General features: G+C 33.0%; 1 protein-coding gene and 1 long non-coding RNA gene across 2 annotated transcripts; one reads left to right on the top strand and one right to left on the bottom strand.

Annotated features, from left to right (window-relative positions):
• The first annotated feature begins 640 nt into the window (after positions 1–640).
• Positions 641–5,803, top strand: LOC132628169 (rop guanine nucleotide exchange factor 1-like). Its single transcript, XM_060343912.1, has 5 exons — positions 641–1,062; positions 2,563–2,679; positions 2,768–3,306; positions 4,237–4,590; positions 5,223–5,803. The coding sequence occupies exons 1-5, from the start codon at positions 789–791 to the stop codon at positions 5,574–5,576; spliced, it is 1,638 nt and encodes a 545-aa protein (XP_060199895.1). The 5' UTR covers positions 641–788; the 3' UTR covers positions 5,577–5,803.
• Positions 5,804–9,074: 3,271 nt separating this feature from the next.
• On the bottom strand, positions 9,075–10,939 carry LOC132628168 (uncharacterized). Its single transcript, XR_009578041.1, has 2 exons — positions 10,334–10,939; positions 9,075–9,515 (listed from the first exon to the last, which is right to left on the bottom strand). It is a non-coding gene; the product is annotated as an uncharacterized LOC132628168 (long non-coding RNA).
• Positions 10,940–24,426: the final 13,487 nt, after the last annotated feature.

The raw sequence follows: 24,426 nt of genomic DNA, 5'->3' as shown, positions 1-24,426 counted from the left end.
TGAAAACAGTGATCACTTTCATTTGCAGCAACTAACAACCTTTTGTGTTAAGTGATAATTTTCTCAATGACGGTGGGATTCAAGTCAGCTTGAGCAGTGAAAAAAAAAAAATTGGCTTGAGTGCGTTTTAACTAATTTCATGAAAATTGTTACCTCTTACCAATGCAATTATAATATGAATATCCAATAATTTTGTTTACGAAAGCTTGAACACGAGAAAAAAATACTTAAATTTTTTATTTACGCAGAAATTGGAACCTCAAATTTCATGATTCTTTAATTTACTTTATTCATCATAAGTCCCATAATTTGGAGCAAAGCTTTCGAGTGGTACTCCATCCGTCCATTTTTACCTGTCATGTATTGACTTGACACATATTTTAAAGAGTCATAAATAGAATGATAATTTTATATATCACCCTTAATTATTATTAAGTCATTTAATGAATGAAAACGATCAAATATATTTTAAAAATTATGCATCTACTAATAATTTTTTAATCTAATAATTAATAACAAAGATAGAAATTAAATTTATAATTTTTCAAACTGAGCAAATAATAATGAAAACTAATTTTAGCAGTAGTACCATATTAAGTGCGCAGTGGAAAAAGAAAATATCACAGCTGCTTTTATGACGCACACTTTTGCTTTTTCGTCCCACTTTGCTCAACAATTCTTCCCTCACAATCATAGCAAGCTCCATTATATAAATCGCCTTTATCACACAATTCACATTTTGCCGTTTTGCTACCACACTTTTGTACTTTCACTCAACTCCCCGGAAAATGATGAGTTCGTCACCGTCAACCGACGACGAGTACGATTTACAGAGCGAGCGTTTTGATGACAGTTACAGTCTCAGTGCTGACGTCAGCGAGTCGGAAACTAGTTGTAGTAGTACGAGTACTTTCTCTTGCCGTCGTCAACAACACGATGCTTCTACTTGTTTATCTTCTTCTTCTACTACGCTTCGTTCTACTGTTATGTTGCCGGTTGTTGGAGATAGACACGTCATTGTTCCCCGTGAGAAACCGGATAAAGGTGAAGCCGAGTTATCAGGTGCATATTTTGATGCCTCTTCTATATTCTGTGTGTAATTTTGTAACCTTTGTGCTACAGCTTTTCTTTCCCGAGATAATGGTAAAATCACGTCTCAACTGTGTCACTTTTTAGTGAGTTTTCTACCTGAATTATCAGGCCCGCGAGTTTTCTAGCTCAACTATCACTTTTTCATCAGTTTTTTGCCTGAATTTTCATGCGTGCAAGTTTCTTACCTGTACTACAGCTTTTTCATGAGTTTCCTACTTAAGCGTGCGAGTTTTCTAGCTGAACTATCATTAATTATTTATTAAAACACACATCAACTATAAGTTGTTCACTTTATCTGCCTGAAAAAAGTGATAGTTTAAATGTGTTTTTGACCTTAACTCTTTTTTATACTAAGCAAGTAAAAATGCAACTAATAGTGAAAGTTTTTACACCATCCGTCCCAAATTACTTGTCACATCTCCTTTTTTGAGAGTCAAACTATATGACTTTTGACCAATATTTTATATACTAGCATGTACTTTTCACCGTATTGATATTAGAAGAAGAAATGCAACTGTACTTTTTCATGTAGTTTTTGAATGTCTAAGTTTATTTTAAAATATTAGACTAATTTAATTCAACTTAGCTTTGAAGATTAGTCAAATTATCTCTTGAAAAGCGAAACATGACAAGTATTATGGGACGAAGGGAGTAGCTTCTTAGTGTATACCCGTCTGTCCCAAATTACTTGTCATGTTTCATTTTTCTGAGTCTATTTGACTAATCTTTGGAGCTAAATTGAACTAGATTTATTTAATATTCTAAAAGTAAAATTTAGATGTCTGGTAACTATACTTTTTTTTTTTCCGTAACTATACAAAAAGTATTATAAATTGCAATTCTTCTCAAATCAATATGGTGAAAAAATATCTTAAAATGTTGTTAAAGTTCATGTGGTTTGAATCCCATGAAGCGAAAACTTACAAGTATTTTGGGACGTAGGGACTAGGGAGTATAAGTCAGATTCCTATTTCTTTTTGTATTTTTAATGTGTTTTGGTTTGTTACCTAGAGCATGTCATTCAACATTAATTACTGCTTGTTTGTCTTCCTTCAGTGGTTTCATGGACACTGAAACCACCTGGTGGTATCAAATTGAGCAAAATCAATAAACCATGTTATTCGACTGGGGGAGAATTGAACTTAGTCCGAGAAATTTCGATATACTTTGAGCCTAGAAAATCTTCTCTTCGCTGGTATTTTAAAAGAAGTATGTTACAATGATATTCACATCGTTTTCCCTTGTAAGCGAACTGTCGACATTAAGGATGTTTCTTGGAAGTTGGAGTATTTTTGTTTCTTGTGATTTTGTATAGGCTTTTGGATTTTTCTTTTAGGATGAAAATGGATTAGAAAGGATGCCATTTGTGCCAGTTTTGTCTAGTTTAACTCTTTCCAATAAGTTGTGTGTTTATGTAGTATAATTTTGCCTGATTTCATGAGGCACCGAATGTTGTTTTTGTGATTACAGAAGTTGAATTGATGAAAGAGCGGTTCGCTAAACTACTGCTAGGAGAAGATATGTCTGGAGGAGGACAAGGGGTCTGTACTGCTTTCGCCATCTCCAATGCCATCACTAACCTAGCTGGTATTTCACTTCGCATTTTAGCGACCTTTAATTTTGGGCAAATACCTCTAGGATTAACATTGTGCATATTCTCTCATTCCAATTGCAGCCACTGTCTTCGGGGAACTCTGGAAGTTAGAGTCATTAGCACAACAAAAGAAATTGGTGTGGCATCGAGAGATGGACTGGCTTCTGTCTGTAAGTGATTCAATAGTAGAACTTGTACCTTCTGTGCAAGAGTTCCCTGGTGGCGGGACTTTTGAGATTATGGTTACTCAACCACGGTCAGACCTCTATGTAAATCTTCCAGCACTCAAGAAGCTAGATGCAATGCTAATAGGAATATTGGATGCCTTTTCTGGTTGTGAATTTTATTATGTTGACCGAGGGATAGTTGTTGCTGATGGAGTAGATGTTGAAGCATATCCTTGTTCCCCCTCCTCTAATAGACCTTCCATTAGGCTTGAAGAGAAGTGGTGGCTACCATTCCCAAAGGTCCCACCAAAAGGTTTGTCAGAAGAGACAAGGAAACGATTGCGGCAGTGTAGGGAATGCACAAATCAAATTTTCAAGGCAGCTCAGGCGATCAATGCCAGCACACTATCTGAAATGGAAGTACCAAAAGCTTACCTGGACGGCTTGCCAAAGGTAAGTGTGCTCATAATTGAAATGGTCGATCTTTTATAACCTTTTTCTCTTTCCTATCAATTAATAAGCTATATGTTTTAGCTGGACTGGTATGGACCTTTTCATTCATCTGCAGGAAACACCAGTGACTCATTAATTCTAGGCACACTGTACGTTTAATATTCCTATGTCCACCCATATTTTTGTTTTTTAAGTGTCCACCCTTCTTCATGTCGTCCATGGCGTGATAATCTTCTCCACTGATAAAGCAGGTGCAGTTGAGTTTCTTCTCTTCTACTTCTTTTATATAGTTCTGATAATAGTAGAGTATGCCTTCAATTTCTGATTTTTGCCATGTCAGACAAACCAACAACTTTGACTGCTCAATGAGCATACAGACAGTTAATTCCATTGTTTCTGTTCTTTTTGGATTTGTATATTTTATATACATCAGCATTATATCTGCACGCTTAATCGTGTCTAGATTACCTTCTAGCTCTGAGCCTCCTCCATGCCCTTTGGGCTAGGTTTTGGAATGATTACAAAATGAAACAATGAAATATATATCAGCATTCTTTCTAAGCATTTAGGTTATTGCTCTAGCGTTGTCAATGACTGTATAGACCATTCTCTCCGTTTCTTCATCTTCTGAAATTTGGTCACTTGTTCGTGAAACTAAGTACTTCTTGGTTATAAACAGAAATAGAGCATCTTGGTGTGGAACTTTTCTGAGATATGCCTTATCTAACATACTTCAGAAAGACAAAGAGTCTTCCGACATGATCTTCATAGTCTCTGCCTTTTATTTTTCGTGTCCTCTCCCCTTTGGGCTTTTGACAAACTTTGTTATTGATTTCTTCCCCAGTATTACTTTAGTTACTTCCACAGTTCTCTAAAAACTTTTACACATGCTGCTTTTGTTTAATTCATCATTGGCCTCTAATTTCTCAGAGTGGGAAGGCATCTTTAGGGGAAATTCTCCACCGATATATCACTGCTGATCAGTTCTCTCCAGAGTGCCTTCTTGATTACTTGGATCTCTCATCAGAGTTTACGACTTTGGAGATTGCAAACAGGATTGAAGCTGCTATGCACGTTTGGAAGCAAAAATGTGAAAAGAAGAACTTGAACCGGTCAAAGTCTGGAAAATCATCGTGGGGTGGAACTGTAAAGGGACTTGTTGGTCTTATGGAAAGATATCAACTATTGTCACAACGAGCTGAGAACCTGCTGAGGAACTTAAAGCTAAACTTTCCCGGCCTTCCTCAAACTGCATTGGACGTGAACAAAATTCAGTATAACAGGGTATACTCTTGAGTCTCTTCTTTACTGTTCTGCTTCTGTGACCACTTCCATCATGTCAGTCGCTTTTGCTTATTAATGGCTGAAAGTTAAGTAAGGGAGCTCATCATCAAACTTGATTGAACAGCCTGGTTAAGTTGCTTATTCCACATATCAAATGCTGCTTAATGAGAAGATCACCGCCGACACCAATAAAACTGAAGCTGGCCAAGTTGGTAAAATGGGGCCTTATGGGGTGTAGAACCCTTCCAAGTATACACATATAATAAAATCACAAAAAATTAACCTTTGAAGGTTGATGCTACAATTTTCTAACAATTTAAAAGAAGGTCGATGCTACAATGTTCTTATTTGATATTTGCGTGACGCTTCAAAAGCCTTTCTCGTGTTCATAATATGATTAATATCACCTCTTCAATCGAAATCAAAGCTTATATTTTTGCGACTTTATTGCTACCTAAAGTAGTTAATATGGTCATCTTAATACCAACCTTTGTTTGATGTAGAAGGTTACTAGAAGGACAAATATAAAACTGTTTACCATTACTAACATCTATTTCATGTGTTCCAAGGAGTTCCTCAATTATATAAGGATTGAAGAAACTGAGCTGCAATTTTCATGTTCATGTATGCAGGATGTAGGACATTCAATACTTGAGAGCTACTCTAGGGTGTTGGAGAGTCTGGCCTTTAACTTGATGGCGAGGATTGAAGATCTACTATATGTAGATGATGCTACAAGACGGCGTGCAGCTGAAGAGTCAGCAGCAATGCTCGACCAGCAACAAGGATTCTTTAACGCGCATTCCCTACAGAATCGGGTTCCTTGTGCTTCCAATTTGGCTCAAAATAAGTCTCATCCGTCTTTGACAAGAGCTTTCAGTTCCTTGGATATAGTAGCTGAAAGCCCCGAGAAAACAGCTCAGTCAATTGGGCATACTGTTCTTAGCAGCCCACGAGTTGAGAAACACAAAGCACTCAGTTTTTGAGGCCTCGGAAGGGTGGTAGTAGTGGAAGTAGGTATAGAATACAATGACAATTAACTGCGATTTGATGCTCATCAGTTCTAGAAATTTAGGGGTTATGGCTATTCTAATATCAGTCTAATTCTTTGAGTAGTTAGCTGCAACTTAAAGCTTCCAGATAATGCAAAATCCAAATGTCTGAGACGCGGTACTGTGATAATATCTTGAAGGTATATTCTGGTTTTGGACAACTATATGTATATTGTTAGATATCCATCTAAACTTCGACCTTCTAATCCAATAAGCGCAACCATCAGGGTAAATGTTTTTATTTATGTAAAATATACTGACTTTATTTTATTGAAGCATAACCAATAAGACTTATGATCGGTTTCATGATATGACATTGGGTCCTCACCACTCTACCCGAGGCTTAAAGTGCAAGTATCTTAAATTCTTAACAAATAATGTCATTATGTATGCAAATATAATGGTCTTTCTCCTAGTCAGTTTATGCTTTTAAGGGGTCATTTGGTTTAGAAATAAGTTACGCAGGATTAGTAATGTCGAAGTCTAATATTTATCTTCCAACTTTGCCCTTAATTAAATGCTCTTCTAGTGTCTAGAGGTTGGCATGATTTGTGCAATTCCACAAGAAGGGTACTCTTATACATAAAGTTGTGGTAAATTGACTATTATTTTTCAAGCTTCGTAACCAATCAAATGGTGTCAAACAAACTGGGACGCCAAGAGATCAGTTTTAAAATCCAAACTTCTATTAGCACAGTTGACATTTCAAGTTTTAACAGCCTAATTTTTCTGAATGGGAAAAAAAAGTGAGCTAGTGACATTTCAAATGAGAATTGTTCAACTGAACTCTCGAAAATATAACAAAAATATTTAAAATGCCAGAGAAAAATTAGTTGGTGTTCCCAGATATAACTATCCCGACATCAATGGATTCAAAACGATTGAATACATTTGCTTGGGAGCCAAAGGGCTTGTGAGAAATGGGAGATTTTAAGCATCATTAAATATCTATTGGGCAGAGTAAATAGTCATTTCATTAGGATAAAAGATAGAACACGAACATCATTTGATTGAGTGGGCTGTCATAAGTCACGGTTTCTGGGATTGGAATGATTATAAGTTTTAGAACCAATCGTCTTCACTTCAACATCATTATATTAATTGTTATAGTGAAATATCCAAAGCTCCATTTGGTGCTCCCTATTTTTCCTAGAGGAAAACGTTAGAAACTTGAGGGGGTTAATCAAAGAAGGAATTTGCCACACTTATTCTATCTTCTCATCAGTCATTCTCCGTCCCATTTTAACTATCTTTTTAGCCAAAAAGTTATCTCAAAATAATTGTCACTTTAGGAATTAAGACTAAATTTGACAATTATTTTCAACTATACACTTAACACTAAAAAAAAAAGTATGCACAATATTTGAGAGAAAAAATATCAATATGCCTTTTTAAAATATGGGTAACTTAGTAAGCTATATCTTGTATTTATTTTTCTTTTAATGGGCGTGAAAAAAGCTAAAATGATAATTAAAACGAGATGGAGGGAGAAATTTGTAATATTGAAGTGAAATAATATTAAGATCATCAAGTACCTTCAGAAAATGCGACGGTATTCTTAAAGAACATTATTAAAACAACATCACACAAATGCTGCTCCTCTCGACAAGCATTGATCAGGAAAGCGATAATTTTGGTAGAAAACGCCATGTAAAAGCAATGCAACAAGTTAACCGGTCAAGACAAAAACTAAGCATTGCATATTTCATTTTACTTTCTAAGTAGCACTCTTTGTAATATCATCACGTTATAAACTCAATTTATGTTTTGTTTATACACATAAGTATCTATTTAATCAAAAAAAATGTTGTGGACTCTATAATGATTCTAAAAATTTAAAATTTGTCTAGTTATTAATTTTTTCATACTTGTTGAGGGATGGTACTTCACTTCTCTCACTAGGAATAGTAGGTAAGGTAATCCTCCTTACTTATACTTTCCTCTTTGATGTTTTAATATGATTTATTAACTAAAAATAATATTGGTGAAGAAATATTCCACAAGAGATCCTATCGACAGATAGACATTGTCTAAGAACGAAACCATCGAGAGGTGTAGTGGAATAGATGGAATCCTCCCAACCTTTATCAAAATTCCGTTTTTGTTTTAGAACCATTAGAAAGAAAAAATTCAAAGTAAGGAGCATCTCCCTCTTTCAGTTCTTACACAACACAAATTCAAATTAATCAGTGTGTTCTTGACACCGGATGGTTAGATGTGCTGTATACTGATTGCATTATTTGGCTCAATTTTCAGTTCATATACATGAAGATCTTAAACCCAGTCTGCTTTCTTAATTGTTGAAATTCCATTTTATTTTCCCACCAAAATTGATACTGTACATACTGTATTATTATGTCCAGTAATAACCAATGGAGTTGCTAAAAATTAATTGATGCATATGCTGTAAGCTGTAGGGGAACAGGTAACAATCTACGAAGATAACAGAAATTATTCATTACAGTTAGTCTGGAGTAGTTGGTGGTACTGGTAATTAATGGACATAAAGAGGGAGGTAACCTTAAGGGACAAATAACAATACTAACCGACGAAGTCTATGAACATGGATAACATACGCAGTTTTATTTTAACTATAAATACTACTCCCTTCGTTCCATAATAAGTGATCTTTTTAACTTATGCACACTCCTTAAGAGAGTACCCACTCTTAAAAAATTAAAAGTGTTTTTACTAACTTACCACTAATTAAATGCTTAAAAAAAAAAACTTAATGATTCTTGATTATTGTAAATAATGATAATTTTAAAATAATAAGATCAATTTCTTTTTGAAATCCTGAAGGACCAGTTATATTTTGAAATAAGCCTAAAAAATCAAAGAGGGAGTAACCAACAATAAATTCGGGAAAAAACAAGAAAAAGATACCCATAATTCCTCAAGGTGAACTATTGAACTTTTTAATCTCTTTTTTCTCAACCACTATTTACACCATATTAGAAGGTTTACCGCGGTGTGGCAAAAGGTAGGTCCGTTCCTATTCCCCATTATTATGCAGAGAGTAATTTCATTAGGTCCGCTTAAATAGGAGCGTAGAAAAAGGAACTTTGCCATAATTTATTGGCAAAATGTCAGACATCAATCATGAGTCTATTCCCCTCTCCCTCTACATCAATCCTCTGTGCATGTTCATCGCAGTTGTAGTCAAAAGTCAAAGTTTATAAATTATTAGTTATTACATATAAGTACATACCAAATGAACTTCACAATAAATTTATTGAGTTTGGACTAAAGTTCTTGGATTTATTCATACCTTGCCATCGCCAACCAACACAAGAGGCTACCGGCACTTCTCTTGACTAACCAAGCCCATTCATAATTCCGGTGTCATCTTTTTAATCATTTATTGATCTAAAAACTCTCGAGAGCTAACTAGATACAGTTTAAGTTAAATCAACAGAAAATATAATGAGCTTGAGCACGCGATAAGGTTCGAATTTCTGATGTGTGAACGTCACAGCGTTGCACTAATACTATTGAATCCAAAGTCAAAACCTAGCTATACTATTTTCATGCTTACTGTTTCTTCGCTTATATTTACACTAAGCAGATAAATTTCTACTTGAGAAAAATCTTGGGTAACTGTCGATTCCAACTACCTTTCATTAATAATCCATATTAGATCTCACCATTGACTCGTCCTACCTTTTCTAGGTTCTTGACAGCTCATCTTTGACCCAACAGAGTCTTCCAGTGGCATGTTTTGATCCTCTTCTCCGTTACTTTAGAAAAAGTGAGCCACCAATTCAGGTACAAACATACTATCATTGTGGTTTGGACAAATTAGCTAGACATCCAACTCTTTCCAGTTTAGAACCATTCAATGATTCTTTCCTACCGCTTCGACATTATTACCTGAATAGACGATAACGCTAAACATGATAGTTAGAGAGGAGCTGCAAGTGACACAGTATGCAAATGGGGGGTCTCTCACATTGATCTTATATAAGATGTTTCGTTTCATCTGTCAAACTTTTAACAAAAACTGTCAACTTAACACACAACAAAAGAGCCATCCCTTTGGCAACATAAGTAAAAGTAAAAATCCTTCATTTCAATGTTTGATCCAAATCGTAGTGGAATAAGTACAACATGGTTTATGGTAACCATTTAATATTCTCAGAACCCATCCTATTTTCTAAGCCCCAACCAAATGGAAAACATCCTCCAGCTTTCTGGATCCCTTTACCATCTGGAGTAACTTCTTTTTATGGATAAGCATAGTCAAACAAGTGTTAAATTATTTTTTAGAACGAAAAAATACAAATACAAAAGTTCTATATAGGTATAGTGAATATATAGCAAACATAAGAAATTGAAATAAGGAGAAATGGCTTGGATGAAAAATAATAGCAAAGATAAGAAATTAAAGTAAGGAGAAATGGCTTGGATGAAAAATATATAGCAAAGATAAGAAATTAAAGCAAGGAGAAATGGCTTGGATGAAAAATAATAGGGCTTTTAAGCTCCAAGTACGCGTCAGCTGGATCAAGAATATTTTTCATGGATCAAGGTATATCTTTTCAATGATACACACAAAGAAAGAAGCTTGAGCTTTTAGGATACAAAACATTATAGTACTTTTTTCACGTGCTCAATCTTTTGAGGATTGAGCAAGAAAAATCCAGTGAAGAAACCTAAATCCAAACAATAAAGATTTGTCCTTTTGTTACCTTTTGGAATTCCTCAAACCCTAGTCGTCATCATCAGCGCAAAATCTGGGGGGAATTAACAACAACAACCACATGAAGAACGTGTGATAATCACGAGGATTTCACAAAGGGATACCAACACAACTCTGTTGACAGTATGCCCACCTCCATCTTTACACTTTTTTTTGTTAATTATTTTTTAAAAAATAATCTAAAAGGATATTATAAAGGAGGTGGACAGAATGCCAAAGAACTCTGTAAGAAACTCTTTGTGAAACCTCCATGAAAATCAAGATTACACTTGTAGTCTCTGCAGCAAAGAATCATATATATCCTCTTTTTCATTTAATTTGTACTCATAAAATATGATGAGTAATACAGAAAGGTGGGGAGAGTATATTGAAAAAGAGGGGCAGTTGAGCACTATTTAAGATGGTGGAGCTTTTGTGGTACGTCCTGTCAAATATAAGAAAGAGAGGGTAGTGTATTCTTGGCTGTAAAAATAATTAATAGAGGGAAAGGGATAGATCATAAATCAGATTTGATGTTTCATTCTTCTCTTTCGGAGAGAATCATCATACTTATTCTGAATTTGTCCCTCGTTTCGAGAGAACAAAAATGAGAACACAAAACCTACGAGGTTGCTTAGAAAGGACTAAAAATAGGAGTATTTATATCAACTTACTCCCTCCGTCTCAAAATATTTGTTGTTCTTATTAAAAATATTTATCTCAAAATATTTATTATTTGATATACCTACAAAAAAATTAAGTGGCTTTTCTCATTTTACCTTATATTAATTACATCAATGGACTGATTTTATGAGTTCACATACCAATATTTAAGAGATTTCATCATTAATAGAGTAAATATTTATTGAGGAGAGAAAACATGATGAAATATATTAAGAGGTAAAATAGTCAAAATACTACCCTCATAAATACTTTCTTAATGGACGTGTAAATAAAAAATGCGATAAATATTTTGAGACAGAGCAAGTACTTGATTTGCACGAAGTTTAGTGAACGAAAAGAAAAATATTTAGAAACTAAGATAGAAAAATATGTTACTTTATAATAATATTCGTGATAATAAGGTTTTAAAATTTCTATTCTTAAATATGTTGCTACATAAGAAGAAGATTTGTATGGAGTAATTATTATAAGAATTTGTCAATAATAATAAGTAAGAAACATAAGTTAAATTATTTTTAAATTTATCAGAATTATTCTCTTGTTTAATTGATTTTTAAAAGAAAATAGGGATGCAAATTGGAAAGGAGAGAGTATGAATTTCGGTGAGCTTTTTTGTTATTTTCTCCCCAAGGTTTTTGAGTACTCCTAAGCTATTTTATTTGTCACTTCCACATAAAGAATACTGGTTAAAAATATTTTTCATTTAAAAAAAAAAATAGAAGACATTAATTAATCTCACTGTCAGCATTACCACTCTCATGTGAACGCATATAACATATAATTACTCATTAAAAAGTTTTAAAAAATAGTTAGTGAGTGAGTCAAAACCCTAAAACACAAAAATTACAAAACTACAAAAATCGGAGCATGCGTTTGAAGTGAAAAAAGGAGCTTTATAATGTCAAAGAACGTCCTAGTTTTATGTGTCCCCGTCTTTTATCTTTTTCCGCTCTCTTTCCTCTTTAATTATAAAGATTGGAATTTATGTGTGAAAACAAAAAGAGTCAATAATAATAATAATAACTCAAAGTGAAAAAAGAAAATAGGAAGAGCTGGGTAAAAGTGGTAGGAGATCAATTCTCACAAAGTCAAAAAAGAACAAGACTCTTCGTGAAATATATAGTGTAGGACTAAAAAGGAGTCGTTATCAAAATGCGACAAATTAAATGGCATAAATGATCCAAGAGATAATACTGATAAGTCAGTATATAATAATATCATAAAGGTCCAAAACTTCTTAAGTTAGAAACCTAAAAATGCTGCCATAATGACTAGGCACATTCATTGGAGATTATTGTGTCCCCAGATTTGATTTGGTACCCGAAGATCGACATATGGCTTATGAAGTTGTTAGATCATATGCTAGTATAATTTGAATTATTTCAGCAAAAACATTATAGTGTTTGCTTAGTTGCATAAAAAAATAATTATCGCATAGCTAAACGATGTCGTGAATTAAAATTAATCAAATTCTAGAACGAATATCGAATCTGGGATAGAAAAAATAATTAAGAATTTTTTTTGCAATATTTTAGAGTGTGTGCGAGAGAAAATGAAAAATGGTAATTGTCGGCCATTAGTGGTGGGATCCTAGTTATAAGGGTGCTAAAGCAAATAAGTAGGTCATAGATAGAATTAGGAAGAAGCTTCAAAAATCAAATGATAAAGTTTTGACCTTCCTCTTAACAAAGGTTAAAAAGTTGGACAGACACGCAATTATTACACAAGCTAAGTAGAAAGAAGCAAATAAAAAGAACAAAAGAAAGCTCTCTCGAGAGAGAGAGAGAGTTAAAAGGTATAATGGTCAATGGCTTCAATTATATTGCTTCACACCTCATGGCAGTGTTCTCTCATGTCAATCCATTTTCCAAGACCAAATATTGTAAGGGGAAAAAAATAGAGAAAGATAGGAGTAAATCCTTTTTCCACCCTTTTGCCGAGTGATACGTCGCACTCATGACACACTCTCCGTAGTTTCTTCTTACTGTACTTTTTTTATTTTTGGATTTTTCCATTTTTCTGTTAATTATTTACACTGCTAAAGTTAAGTTAATTCCTTCTGATATACTCCCCTGCTCCATTTTATGTGTCTCTCTTCCATTTAATTTGTACTAAAAGAGAATGATATTATTTTTATTTTTAAAAGTAATTTAATTTAAATTTTTCATTTTATACTTAATGATACATAAATATCATAACATATTTAAAATTATAAATTTAAATTTTCTTTTTCTTAAAAATAAATTTTATTTGAGTTAAACACCACCGTATAAAATAACTTTGGTCCTTTTATCCCTTGGCCAACAGTGTACACACACATCCACATTTTCCACCCTATTTATTGCTTGAAAACAGCAGCCTACCAAACTCACACTTCATTTGGGAGCACTATTTATTGCACAACATGAAACAGAAACAGGGAAATCAGAAGCCCATAACCCCACCCCCGCTCAACCCCAAGGCCATCCCTCTCTACCCTTCAAATTATAGTGGGGCAAACTAGCCTAAGCAAGATTTGAAATTTATAAATTTTTATAATAATTTTAAATTAATATCTTATAATAGTTTAAAAATTAATATATTATAATAATTAAATTTTTAATGAAATATTCATGAATATTTATTAAATTTTTAATATATATATATATATTTGGATAAATTTTTAAGAATATCTCATGAATTGAGATAGATTTGGATATTCTTGGGAATAGCTATTCCACTTTCTGTATGGGATAAGCTAATTGCAACTTAGTACAAAATGTATCTCCGAACTAATTAAAACTCACTCCGTCTCTATTTATGTGATATAGTGTAACTAGGCACGAAGTTTTAAAAATAAAGAAACACTTTTAAAACTTATGCTTAAGTTTTAAGTGAATTATTTTTAAATTTAGAAATGTATCATTAATTTCAAGACATACTGAAAAAACTTATAAGATGACATTTGTTTCTTTTCCTTCTCTTTGGGGGAGGTGGACAAAAGGCCATATTGAAAAGTTATTTTGTCAAAAGGTTATAAGTGTTTAAAAATTGGTGTTTTGGCCACCATTTATGATGTCAGCATTTCAGAGATGTGATGTATCAAATTTCAGCCTCAAAGTTTTGAAAACTACACTTTGGCCCCTAACCTCTAACATTTTAATTTCCCCAAAAAAAATATTTCCCTCCAAAATCTCCTGATTTATCCACTTTTCAGATCCCATTTCCTGTGAAAATTTTGGCAAATATTCCGGCAAAAGATCTGGCTTTTCATCAGAAAATCAGTCCCAAACGACTTAGTATGGCGTTGATTGCAGTCATAGACCATAGTCGTAGTCTATTATCGATTTATTATGGCGTCGATTGCAGTTATAAATCATAGTCGTAGTTTATTATAGATTTATTATGGCGTCGATTGCAGAATATATTATAGTAGGTGGTAATTACACGGGTGAATGGGAGGAGACCTCAAAATGTTGTAATTTGATTTTTATGAGTAAGGTGACAGGATGATCCTGATAGTGATGACGAAGAGTGTAGGGACAAAAAAATAAAAACCACAAATCCCAAATTGCACAAATCTAAGGGATCGTGGATAGGTATACCATAAACCGATCGTCTACACGCATGGTCAATAATTTTTCACATGTTTTGTATAGACCAAGGACAATATTTGTCTAAAAAGCCATAACCATAAGTAAATAAAATAAAATAAATTAATAAAGCCACATGTCATTATTTAAATATTATAATAACGCTTTAACACATCATATGAGAGTCTCCATTCATTGAACACGTGATCAAAAGAGTTTTAGGACAAGTAATGGTACTTAAAAGGCTAATATTTGTCTAAATAGCCATAATTTTTTTTTTAAAAGGACATACCACTATTTAAACATTACAATAATATTCTAGTACAATCATATGAGGGTCTCATCCATTAAACACATGATCAAAAGAGTTTTAGGATAAGTAATGATACTTAAAAGACCAATGTTTTTCTAAAAAGAACCATAAATAAATAAAATAAAAAATGACATACCGCTATTTAAACATTATAATAACACTTTAATACATCATATGAGAGTCTTAATCCATTGAACACATGATCCAAAGAGTTTTAGGACAAGTAATGGTAATCATAACACTACCGTCCAATTAGTCTAACAATAAGTTATTGTTCTCAAAGCACAACCTTGTTCTAAGGATAACCATTACTTGTGCTTAAACTCTTTGGATCATGTGTCTAATAGATGGGTACTCTCATATGATATATTAAAGTGTTATTATAATTTTTAAGTAGTATCAAGTCTTTTTATTTACTTTATTTTATTTTATTTATTTACGGCTTTTTAGACAAATATTGGCCTTTTAAGTACCATTATTTATCCTAAAACTATTTTGATCATGTATTCAGTGGATGGGGACTCTCCTGTGATGTATTAAAGTGTTATTATAATATTTAATATTATTTTTTTTATTTTATTTAGTTATTTATGACTTTTTTTAGACAAATACTGGCATGTTAAGTACCATTACTTATCTTAAAACTCTTTTGATCATGTGCTCAATAGATGGGGACTCTCATATAATGTATTGGTTTTTTTTCCCATTAGACTAGTGCAAATTCAGCATGCTTTTCATTCCATCGGTTGCCTTTACTTCTCTGATTTATTATCGACCAAAATGATCTAAAATTATCCTAAGCAGTGAGTTATTATAAACTAAGGTAGTTTATTTCCGGTTTGCTTTATAATTGACCCAGCACATTTGGCTTTATTTCGACTGACGAACCACAAATTTCTCTACAACGGTAATAAAATAACAAATTCTTGAATTTACAACCTTAACAATACATCATTCCCTATATAATACCGACCAAAAGTTCAAACTCCTCCATTGTCTTTTTTCTTGAACAAACTCCTCTATTATCTCTTTTCTTGATCAAAATCCTCCATTATCTTTCTTGAACAAACACCTCCATTCTCAAATACATAACCATCATTCTCAACTCTACTATCAACTCTATCTCCTTCATCACCATCAACACTACACTCATCAATGGGGTCTGCGTAGGACTCACTCTCAGCTTCTGCACTTTTTTTCTTTTTACATCTCGGCTAACTTCTTCACCTCCTCTTATTTTTATCCTTATGATCCACAGTAGAACGGGTTTAAACCATATCATCAGAACGGGAGAGTATTTTTTCTCTTTTTCCTCTATACCAAGGCATTTATACGATCTATATATAAACAATACAGACTTTGAACCACGTTATAAGAACCATCTCTCTCAACGCTCAACTGTATCTGAACCATGTATCTGAACCATATGTATCTGAACTATCCTGAACGGGCTCAAATAAGGACTTTATTTTGCTTGTTTTTCAGATAGAGAATAAGAATAATCAACTAAAAGTCTATTAATAGACCATAATTTACAAAAAGCAAAAACACAAAAAGAAAGATCGAAACAAGCAAAATAAGTATAAATAAGACACATTTTGACGAAAAAACAGGCAAAACTTCAAAGGTTTTGAAAAAAAGCAGAACTTTATGAACACTAGGTTTTTATCAAGATCGACAAAAATTAATCAAATCATACTTTTAAATAGGCAATATGGATCTTAAAATGCTTCGCCATTGATGCAAAATTAATTAAAATACCTGAGGACAACGAGTGGAGAGCTTCTGAGCACTAGAGAGAAGAAAAATCGACTGAAGAAATTGGTCTTGATAGAGAAGAGAGTGAAGAGAGAGAAGGGCACTGATGCATTTTTTAGGAGAAAGAGTGAGGGGCATTGTATATTTTATTACAACTCACAGGGACTTAAGTGTATAACTTAAAATCTTTAAACTTTTTAAAATTATGATATATACCCCATTCCCCTTTTTTTAAACCTTAATACCGAAAAATAATTTTTTTTAAAAATGAGTGGCCTTATTCCCAATTGAAACTTAGGCCCCATTTGGACATGGTTTGAAATCATGTTTGGACATGCAATTTGGATATTTTAAGGAATATTTTCTCTTATAGACATAAAAAGCCAACAAGTTGTGAAAACTATCAAAACATTCTCAATTCTTATACAATCTTACCAAATGAGCAAGTCATAGTTCATAAAAAAAATTAATACTCTAATTCATAACAACCGGCTCAAAATTAATACTAGAAGACCTTTCTAAAAATACAACATCAATTGATCAAATTTTAGTTCAATAAATAAAATTAAACTATAAATCTTTTTTTACAAAATTAAAAGGTTGGTAGACATAAATAAAATTTGATGAAAGTTAATGAGATTTGTAAATGATTAATGGGGGTAATTGTTAAAAATATCTATCAACTTATGAGTCTTTTTTTATAAAATATAAACTTATGAATTAAATTTTATATTTAAAAAAATTGAAATCATAATTTTAAACCATACATAAAAATGCATGTTCAAACGCTGATTTAAAAAATCATGATTTCAAAATTCATGGTCAAACGCCTACTTAAAAGCGGCCTCTACCCCAAATCTTCTCTTGCTTCTTTTTCACTTTTCATTTGTGTGAATTAATGTGTAAGAAGCCATTAGTGTTCTTCTTGGAGATATACACGACCAGTTGGCATACCTCAGTTTTTGTCAGTTACGGCCATGATTGAATCATTGGGATACTCATAAAGAAACATACGACTACTAAGTAATACCTCCAGCCTTTTTTTTCCTTCTCGTTATTTAGTGAAATAAATTACGGTCCGGGGCTTTAGCTACTTAATAATTTTAATCAATAAATAAATCCAAAAGAAAGTACAACTGGTTCTTATACTTCCTTTTGTAACCCTAGGTCGGGGACGTTTTGCCTTTAATATGCCATAGGACTGGTCCCAAACAGGCGCCGAGTTAGAGTTAGGCCTCATTCATTTTTATTAGAGAAAATAGTCAAAAGAGCTCTTAACGTTTGGCCGAAATTTTAACTGAATCCTTAATTTTTGCGGGGATTTTATTACCCTCCGGACTAATTTAAAATAGAGTATATAGCTCCCTAAAAGTTGAGATGGCAAAGAAAGTGTATCTCACTCTCTTTGAACGAGTGAGAGGCAGAAATAAATTATTAAATTTTTATTTTTATAAGTATATTTTATTTAATATAGCTTTTTGGATTTTTTAAATCTTTCCCTTTCTTTTTTATTTTCTTTTTCACTAAAACATTCTCCTCCTCCAAATTTTCATAGCCGCCGCCGCCAACCCTCCACCGCGGAGCTCCGGCAAAACCATCCAAACTCACCGCCGCTGCCCCTTTTCTCCTCCTCTTCTCTCTTTCCCTCCTTTTCTCCATCACCAACGCGAACTCATAGCTCCGGCGAGCTTCACCCCAAACTGCTCTGGCGAGGAGCCTCTCTCATCTTATTTTTTCCCCAACCAACAAAGGACCCCAACTCCGGCGAAGTACAACACCCCCACCACCACCACGGCTCCCCCATCCCCCATCTTCACGAACCCTCAACAATTCCTTCTACCAAAATGTTCAGGAAAAAAGAATTCAAATTTTATAAATGAGTATGGAAAGAGTTTTCAAGACTCAAGCTTTTCCCCTTGATTGGGGATTTTTCTTTCCAGATTTCCCAAATCAAATTTAAAAAAAAAATGAAAAATTCTGAAAATCCAAAAAAAAAAAAAAAAAAAGGTTTCACTGTTTGAATTTTGAAATAAAAAATCTCCCCTCTTGTTATTGTTTGTAAACTTGGAGAACTCCTGGAAGTCAAAATTGGTGGAAAGTCATTAAATCACCATGGGAAGCCATTAAAGAAAGCTTCAAAGCTTGGCTTGAAAATTGAAAATTTTCTTGAACCCAAATAGAGTTGTATGAATATAGGTTGAATTTTGGAAAAAGACTGTATGATTGAAGATGAAATTGAATGTATGTGTGTGTGTTAATGGAGGAAATGTTCTCATCCATGGTTTTGGGGGTGTTGGAGAAGAAAGAGATTTTTAATTGAGGAAGATGAAGGAAAGAAAAAGAAAAAGAAATTTAAAAATAGAATAATAGATCAAAAAAAAAATTAATTGAAATTTCCAGGTGTCAAGTGCGTGCGCTTCACTAGCAAACACATATGTGGGTGTGACTTTTTAAGGGGATAAATATTCTATTTTAAATTAGTCCAGGGGGTAATAGGACCCCCCCCCCCCGCGCGCGCGCGCGCGCGCGCGCGCAAAGGTTGAGTGTTCAGTTGGGATTTCAGCCAAAAGGTTAGGGGCTCATTTGGCTATTTTCTCTTTTTATTAAGATTAAGATAAATTTGCATGATTAAGATGTTATCTTTAGATCTAAACATTAAAGTATTAAATTTATTTGTTTTTCAATATGTGAATGTGCATAATATATTAACATAATAAATATACAGTTCAAATAAAAAATAACTAAATATTAAAAAATAAATATAAATATAATAAAATTAAATATTATTTGATAAAAAAAGAAACATTTATGTTCGCAAGTGATGGTGGAGATGTTTTGTAGTGGTGGAGTTAGTTGATCTTAGTTATTGGCGATTTTGGTGGATGCAGCTGAAGAATCCATGGTGGTTGAAGATGGTGTTGGTGGTAGTTGCCGGCGTTTCTAGTTATAATGTTAGTGGTGGTTGTGATGGCAAAGGTGGTTAATGGTGGTGGGTGATTTGGGGAGGTGGTGAGGGGTTGGAAGGGTCAGGGTAGTAGTAGGGGTAGGGTGGAGAGGTGGGGGTTGGGACGGTGGGGTGGGCTGTTGGTTGTGCTGTTAGAGGTGGTTAGTGGTGATGGGGTGGGGTGGTGGTTGTGATGGCAGATGTGGTTAGTGGTAGTGGGGTGGGTGGTGGGTGGTGGAGGGGGTTGGGTCGAGAGGGTGGGGCGATGGTTGTAGACGAAGTCGTGGTAAAAATTATCCATATACAAGTACCTCTTAATGATATTATGACTTTGTTCAAGATCTTAATGATTAAGACCTAGACAGACCAAATAAGTGCTTAGATCTTAATGTAAACAAATACACTCAATGGCCCAAGGTCTGAACCATTCAGATTTAGATCTCAATTAAGTGCAAACAAATACGGCCATTGAGTTCGAGTTACAGATTCGATAAGATCTCATAATTTTGTTTAATAAATTATATTTAAAAGAACATGTTTGCAAAATAAGCCGCCCTCCACTGGATAACAATGCTTTCATCTCCTACCACTTTATTTTATACTCAATCCTTAAAAATTCATCTATAATTTCAGTAAATTGCCTTTGCTAAAATTTAGAATCAATAAAGCCAAAATATATTCTAGATCTGTCTCTAGTCCCAAAAATATTCAGATTATCAATTCCTTGAAAAATTAATCATCTTCTCGCCCATGGTAAGAAACTAAGAGCTCGTTCGGTACAAGGGATAAGGATAAATAACTCTAGGATTATATTTGAGATGAATTTATCCCACATTTGGTTGGGATAAAATGGTGCTATAACTAATCCAGGGATTAGTTATCCCTGAATTGTAGTGTTATTTTATCCCTATGGGAAGGTGAAATAACTAATCCGGAGATAATTAATCCCAAGATAAGTTATCCTGGGATAACTTGTTTCCAACCAAACGACCCCTAAGAATGAATCTATTGTTGCTAAATTATCTTAATTTTTCCGCAGTGTTTATCAACGTATCGACATTCTCTTGGTTAAATTTTCGCCAATAATTCATTCTTAAACTATTACTAATAAGGGGTCGTAAGTTGATATGATTGGTTGGTAATAATTCTTCGAGTATTGATGATATCCTAGTATCATGCTTAGCACAATTGAAAAAAGGGAGAAAATGTTCAGACAGGCAGAAAGATAAAACGTTATCCATTTGGAAAAAACAGATTGACCTTTATGGAGTTTTTTGGGCAGGCAATTTGGTGACATGAGAAACTTTAATTATAACATGGATTTTCTTCCTAGTATAATAATTAGTACGGTAATATATTTTATGGTTGCTGTCCTTTAATTCTCTACACTACGATATTATGTTATATGAAGTGCCTTACTTTCTTTCAGCATGCATTAATGCTTTTTCCTGTATTAATTGTAAGCCACACATCCTTGCAGCGCCACCAAACACATTGTCAAAAGATTTTCTGGCAGGATCTAAGTACACGTATTATTCATCTTGATTTACTAGCTTTAGGTTATGGCATAGTCGTATCACGTGGACTTGTGATATATCTTAAAAAAAAAAAAAATCATCTTGACGTGGGATTTGCCGAAGTTATAACATGCATTTTGTTTTAGAAAATTTATCAGCCTTGAAGCATGTTAGTCTTTCTTGTCAACTATGCTTGTCGTCCAGCCATTTGTCACGGTCATCAAATGTAGTTCTCCTTTAAAGTTAATTCGTCTAATTCTTACGAAATTTATCATCATAATCTGTATCGTCTGTTTAGGAAAGGAAACAAAAAGTTGCATAGATCCCTCTATTTTTCCATTTGCTCATATACGATCGATTTATTCCTCTCAACATTAAGTCTTTTCATTTTAACCTTTCCAGGTAATGATAGTACCGCATATTGTGGAGAAAATGCCTCGACCAAGTATTGAAATATGCCTTTTTGCTTGTTCTTTTGGGTAATAGAAGAAATCTAGTGAGTTTGTGATATTGATTCGTGAGCTGACACTTTATCCCCCTATTATAAATAATGTAACTAGACTATGTGTTAGCATGTGTGTTTTGAATTGTGGTGCATCCGAATTGCAACTTGACTCTGAAAACTTCGGGATACGATCCAAAATTAGAGAAAAAAAGGAAACCTATGTTGGTAACGGAGGTTGAGGGCCGATATGTAGAAAATGCTCTCTGCTTCTATCCCGACAATGTAGGCTTGGTCGAACATCATTAAATTATGTTATTTCCTTTTTCTCTATATATTTGCTTTGTTAGATGGTTTTGTGTAATAGTTGCCATGAATATATGAAAATAAATTAGCTATACGTAGGGGTGTACAAAGTAAACCGATAAACCGTACCAAATCGATAAATCGAAAAAAAAATCAAACTAATGATTTGGTTTGATTTGGTTTGGTTTGGTGTTGAAAAAAAAAACTCGATCATAATTGGTTCGGTTTGGTTTTAGCTAAAAAAAGTCAAACCGAACCAAACCAACCCGACATTACATGTATTCAATTTTTAAAATATTTTATACATAAAAATATTTATTAGTAACGTAATTTATAAATATTTTTTAAATTTTTTCGTAATTTTTTTTTATCTAGTATCATATTATTCAAGCTTGAACTTAGAATTTTGAATGTGAATAAGTTTTATATCCTATTGATGTTAGCAACTCATATAAAGTTCAAACCAAAACCAACTCAACACTAATACTAACAAAAGAAATTCAATTTACCACTAGGAATGACAATAATATTGGACATCTATTCTTTAGTTTTGCATAATTGGTTTAGAGAATGAAAATACATAACTTAAGTTTTTTTTTCTTGTCATATAATTAATACTTATTAGCCGTTCTTACTTTAGCATGACTTAGTATTTTTAGATTATGGTCATTTTCTTTATGGCTTATTAATTAGCAATATTTATTTTAACCGATTTTATTATCTTTTGTTGAATATTTTAATACAATGTCATCACTCTTCTCACATTTTGTATTATTTTCTTATGAAACACCTTAATTATATAGTTGTATCTTATTAGGACTAAAGAAATATTTGAAGTAAAAGTTATATGTTTTGTATCAAGACTATTCTGAAAAAAAAAACCCGAATAACCCGAGCAAACCGAATAACCCGAAGTTGAAAAATCAGAATTTTATTGGTTTGGTTTAGTGTATAAATTTAAAAACCCGACGCAATTGGTTTGGTTTGGTGTTTAAAAAATTCGAACCAATCTCGTCCATGTACACCTTAGCTATATGCGTGGTACTAAACTGATGACTTGTCTCGATACATTGAGTAGTATCGATTTTAACTTCACGGTATATATGCTATCATGCCAGAGTAACCTACTAGAACAAATTATTTTGTATTGTAAGCCATAATCTTTAGCAAACAAAATAAATCATAATTTTTCTTTTAAAATTATACTGTCATTATATTTGTTCAAAAATCTTTTATCATATAAGATGCTCCAAAGCTTTTTCATGATTGCACCAAAATGCACCGCGTTAACTTCAGTGTTTACAAAGACATTTTCTGGATGAGTCCCGGGACCAGGCAGACAAAAAATGCATCGAGATGGATATGGCATTGTAATTATAATGTTAAAAAGGTTGTTGAATGACATAACAAGAAGTAGAGATGGATCTACAATTTGAAGTTTATAGCTTTTTTATGGCGATCTCAAGTTAATATCAATAATAGTTAGATTCACAATTAGATATATGTAGTGTCTCAATAATTGAAAAAAAAACTTGAATTTATGTGGACCTATAAATTACATTATAGATTCGCTCCTGATAAGAGGAGACAAAATGAATTAGACCTACCAGCTAAATTTCCTTCTTTTTTCTTCCATAAACAATGCTCAAAGAAGTGCTTTAGATAATCTTACCAATTAGGTGCACATAATGATTAGGAGTTGCCCAAAAAGTGGAGCCTTAAATTTAAACAAACCATTCATTTAGTGAAAATGAATTGTATTTACTGTTCTACTAGAGCAATTATGGATTAATTTAGGAGCATCTTCTTCAACTTCAAGACAAAACATGATAATGTAACTTGTGTACTACTATTGTATTTCCTAAAAACAATTGAGGCAAAGCTTTATAGTACATAGACAACCAGTGTAATCGCCTTTTATATTTGATTCGAGATTCCAAAGGCTGAATTAACATGTTTCCTTATGTGTTATGCATAATGCATTTGGAGGATTATTACTACTATATAGAAAGGTGAGTGTGGCACCTTTTGGTCATCCGTTAGCACTTTTTTGTAGTCCGTTTGTGGGCCAAAAAAAAAATTGTGAGCTCACATATTTTAAACAATCACTAATATTTTTTTTAAAATTGTGGGCCCACATATTTTAAACAACTACTAATATTTAAAAAAAAAATTGTGAGCTCCATATTAAACACCAACCAGTAATAAAAAAAATTGGAACCCACCACATCCAAACTCATGGGAAAAAAAAAGTGAATCCCATATTAACAAAATCAAGCAATATTAAAAAAAAAGTGAATCCCATATTAAAAAAACAAACAATATTAAAAAAAAGTGCTTAGAAAATCAAACAATTAAATCAATAATGATAGATTCATTGCCACATGTGTATCAACCCATTAGAGGGAACAAATGAAATTATTGTACAATAACATACTTAAAATACAAAAATGCTTAGAAAATCAAACAATTAAATCAATAATGATGGATTTATTGCCAAATGCGTATCAACCCATTAATGGGAGCAAATGAAATTATTGTACAGCAACATACTTAAAATACTTATA

The sequence above is a fragment of the Lycium barbarum genome, chromosome 2, assembly GCF_019175385.1.
Source record: "Lycium barbarum isolate Lr01 chromosome 2, ASM1917538v2, whole genome shotgun sequence".
NCBI lineage: Eukaryota > Viridiplantae > Streptophyta > Magnoliopsida > Solanales > Solanaceae > Lycium > Lycium barbarum.
Note: the sequence above shows the minus strand (reverse complement) of the source record. Positions and strands in the feature narration are given on the sequence as shown.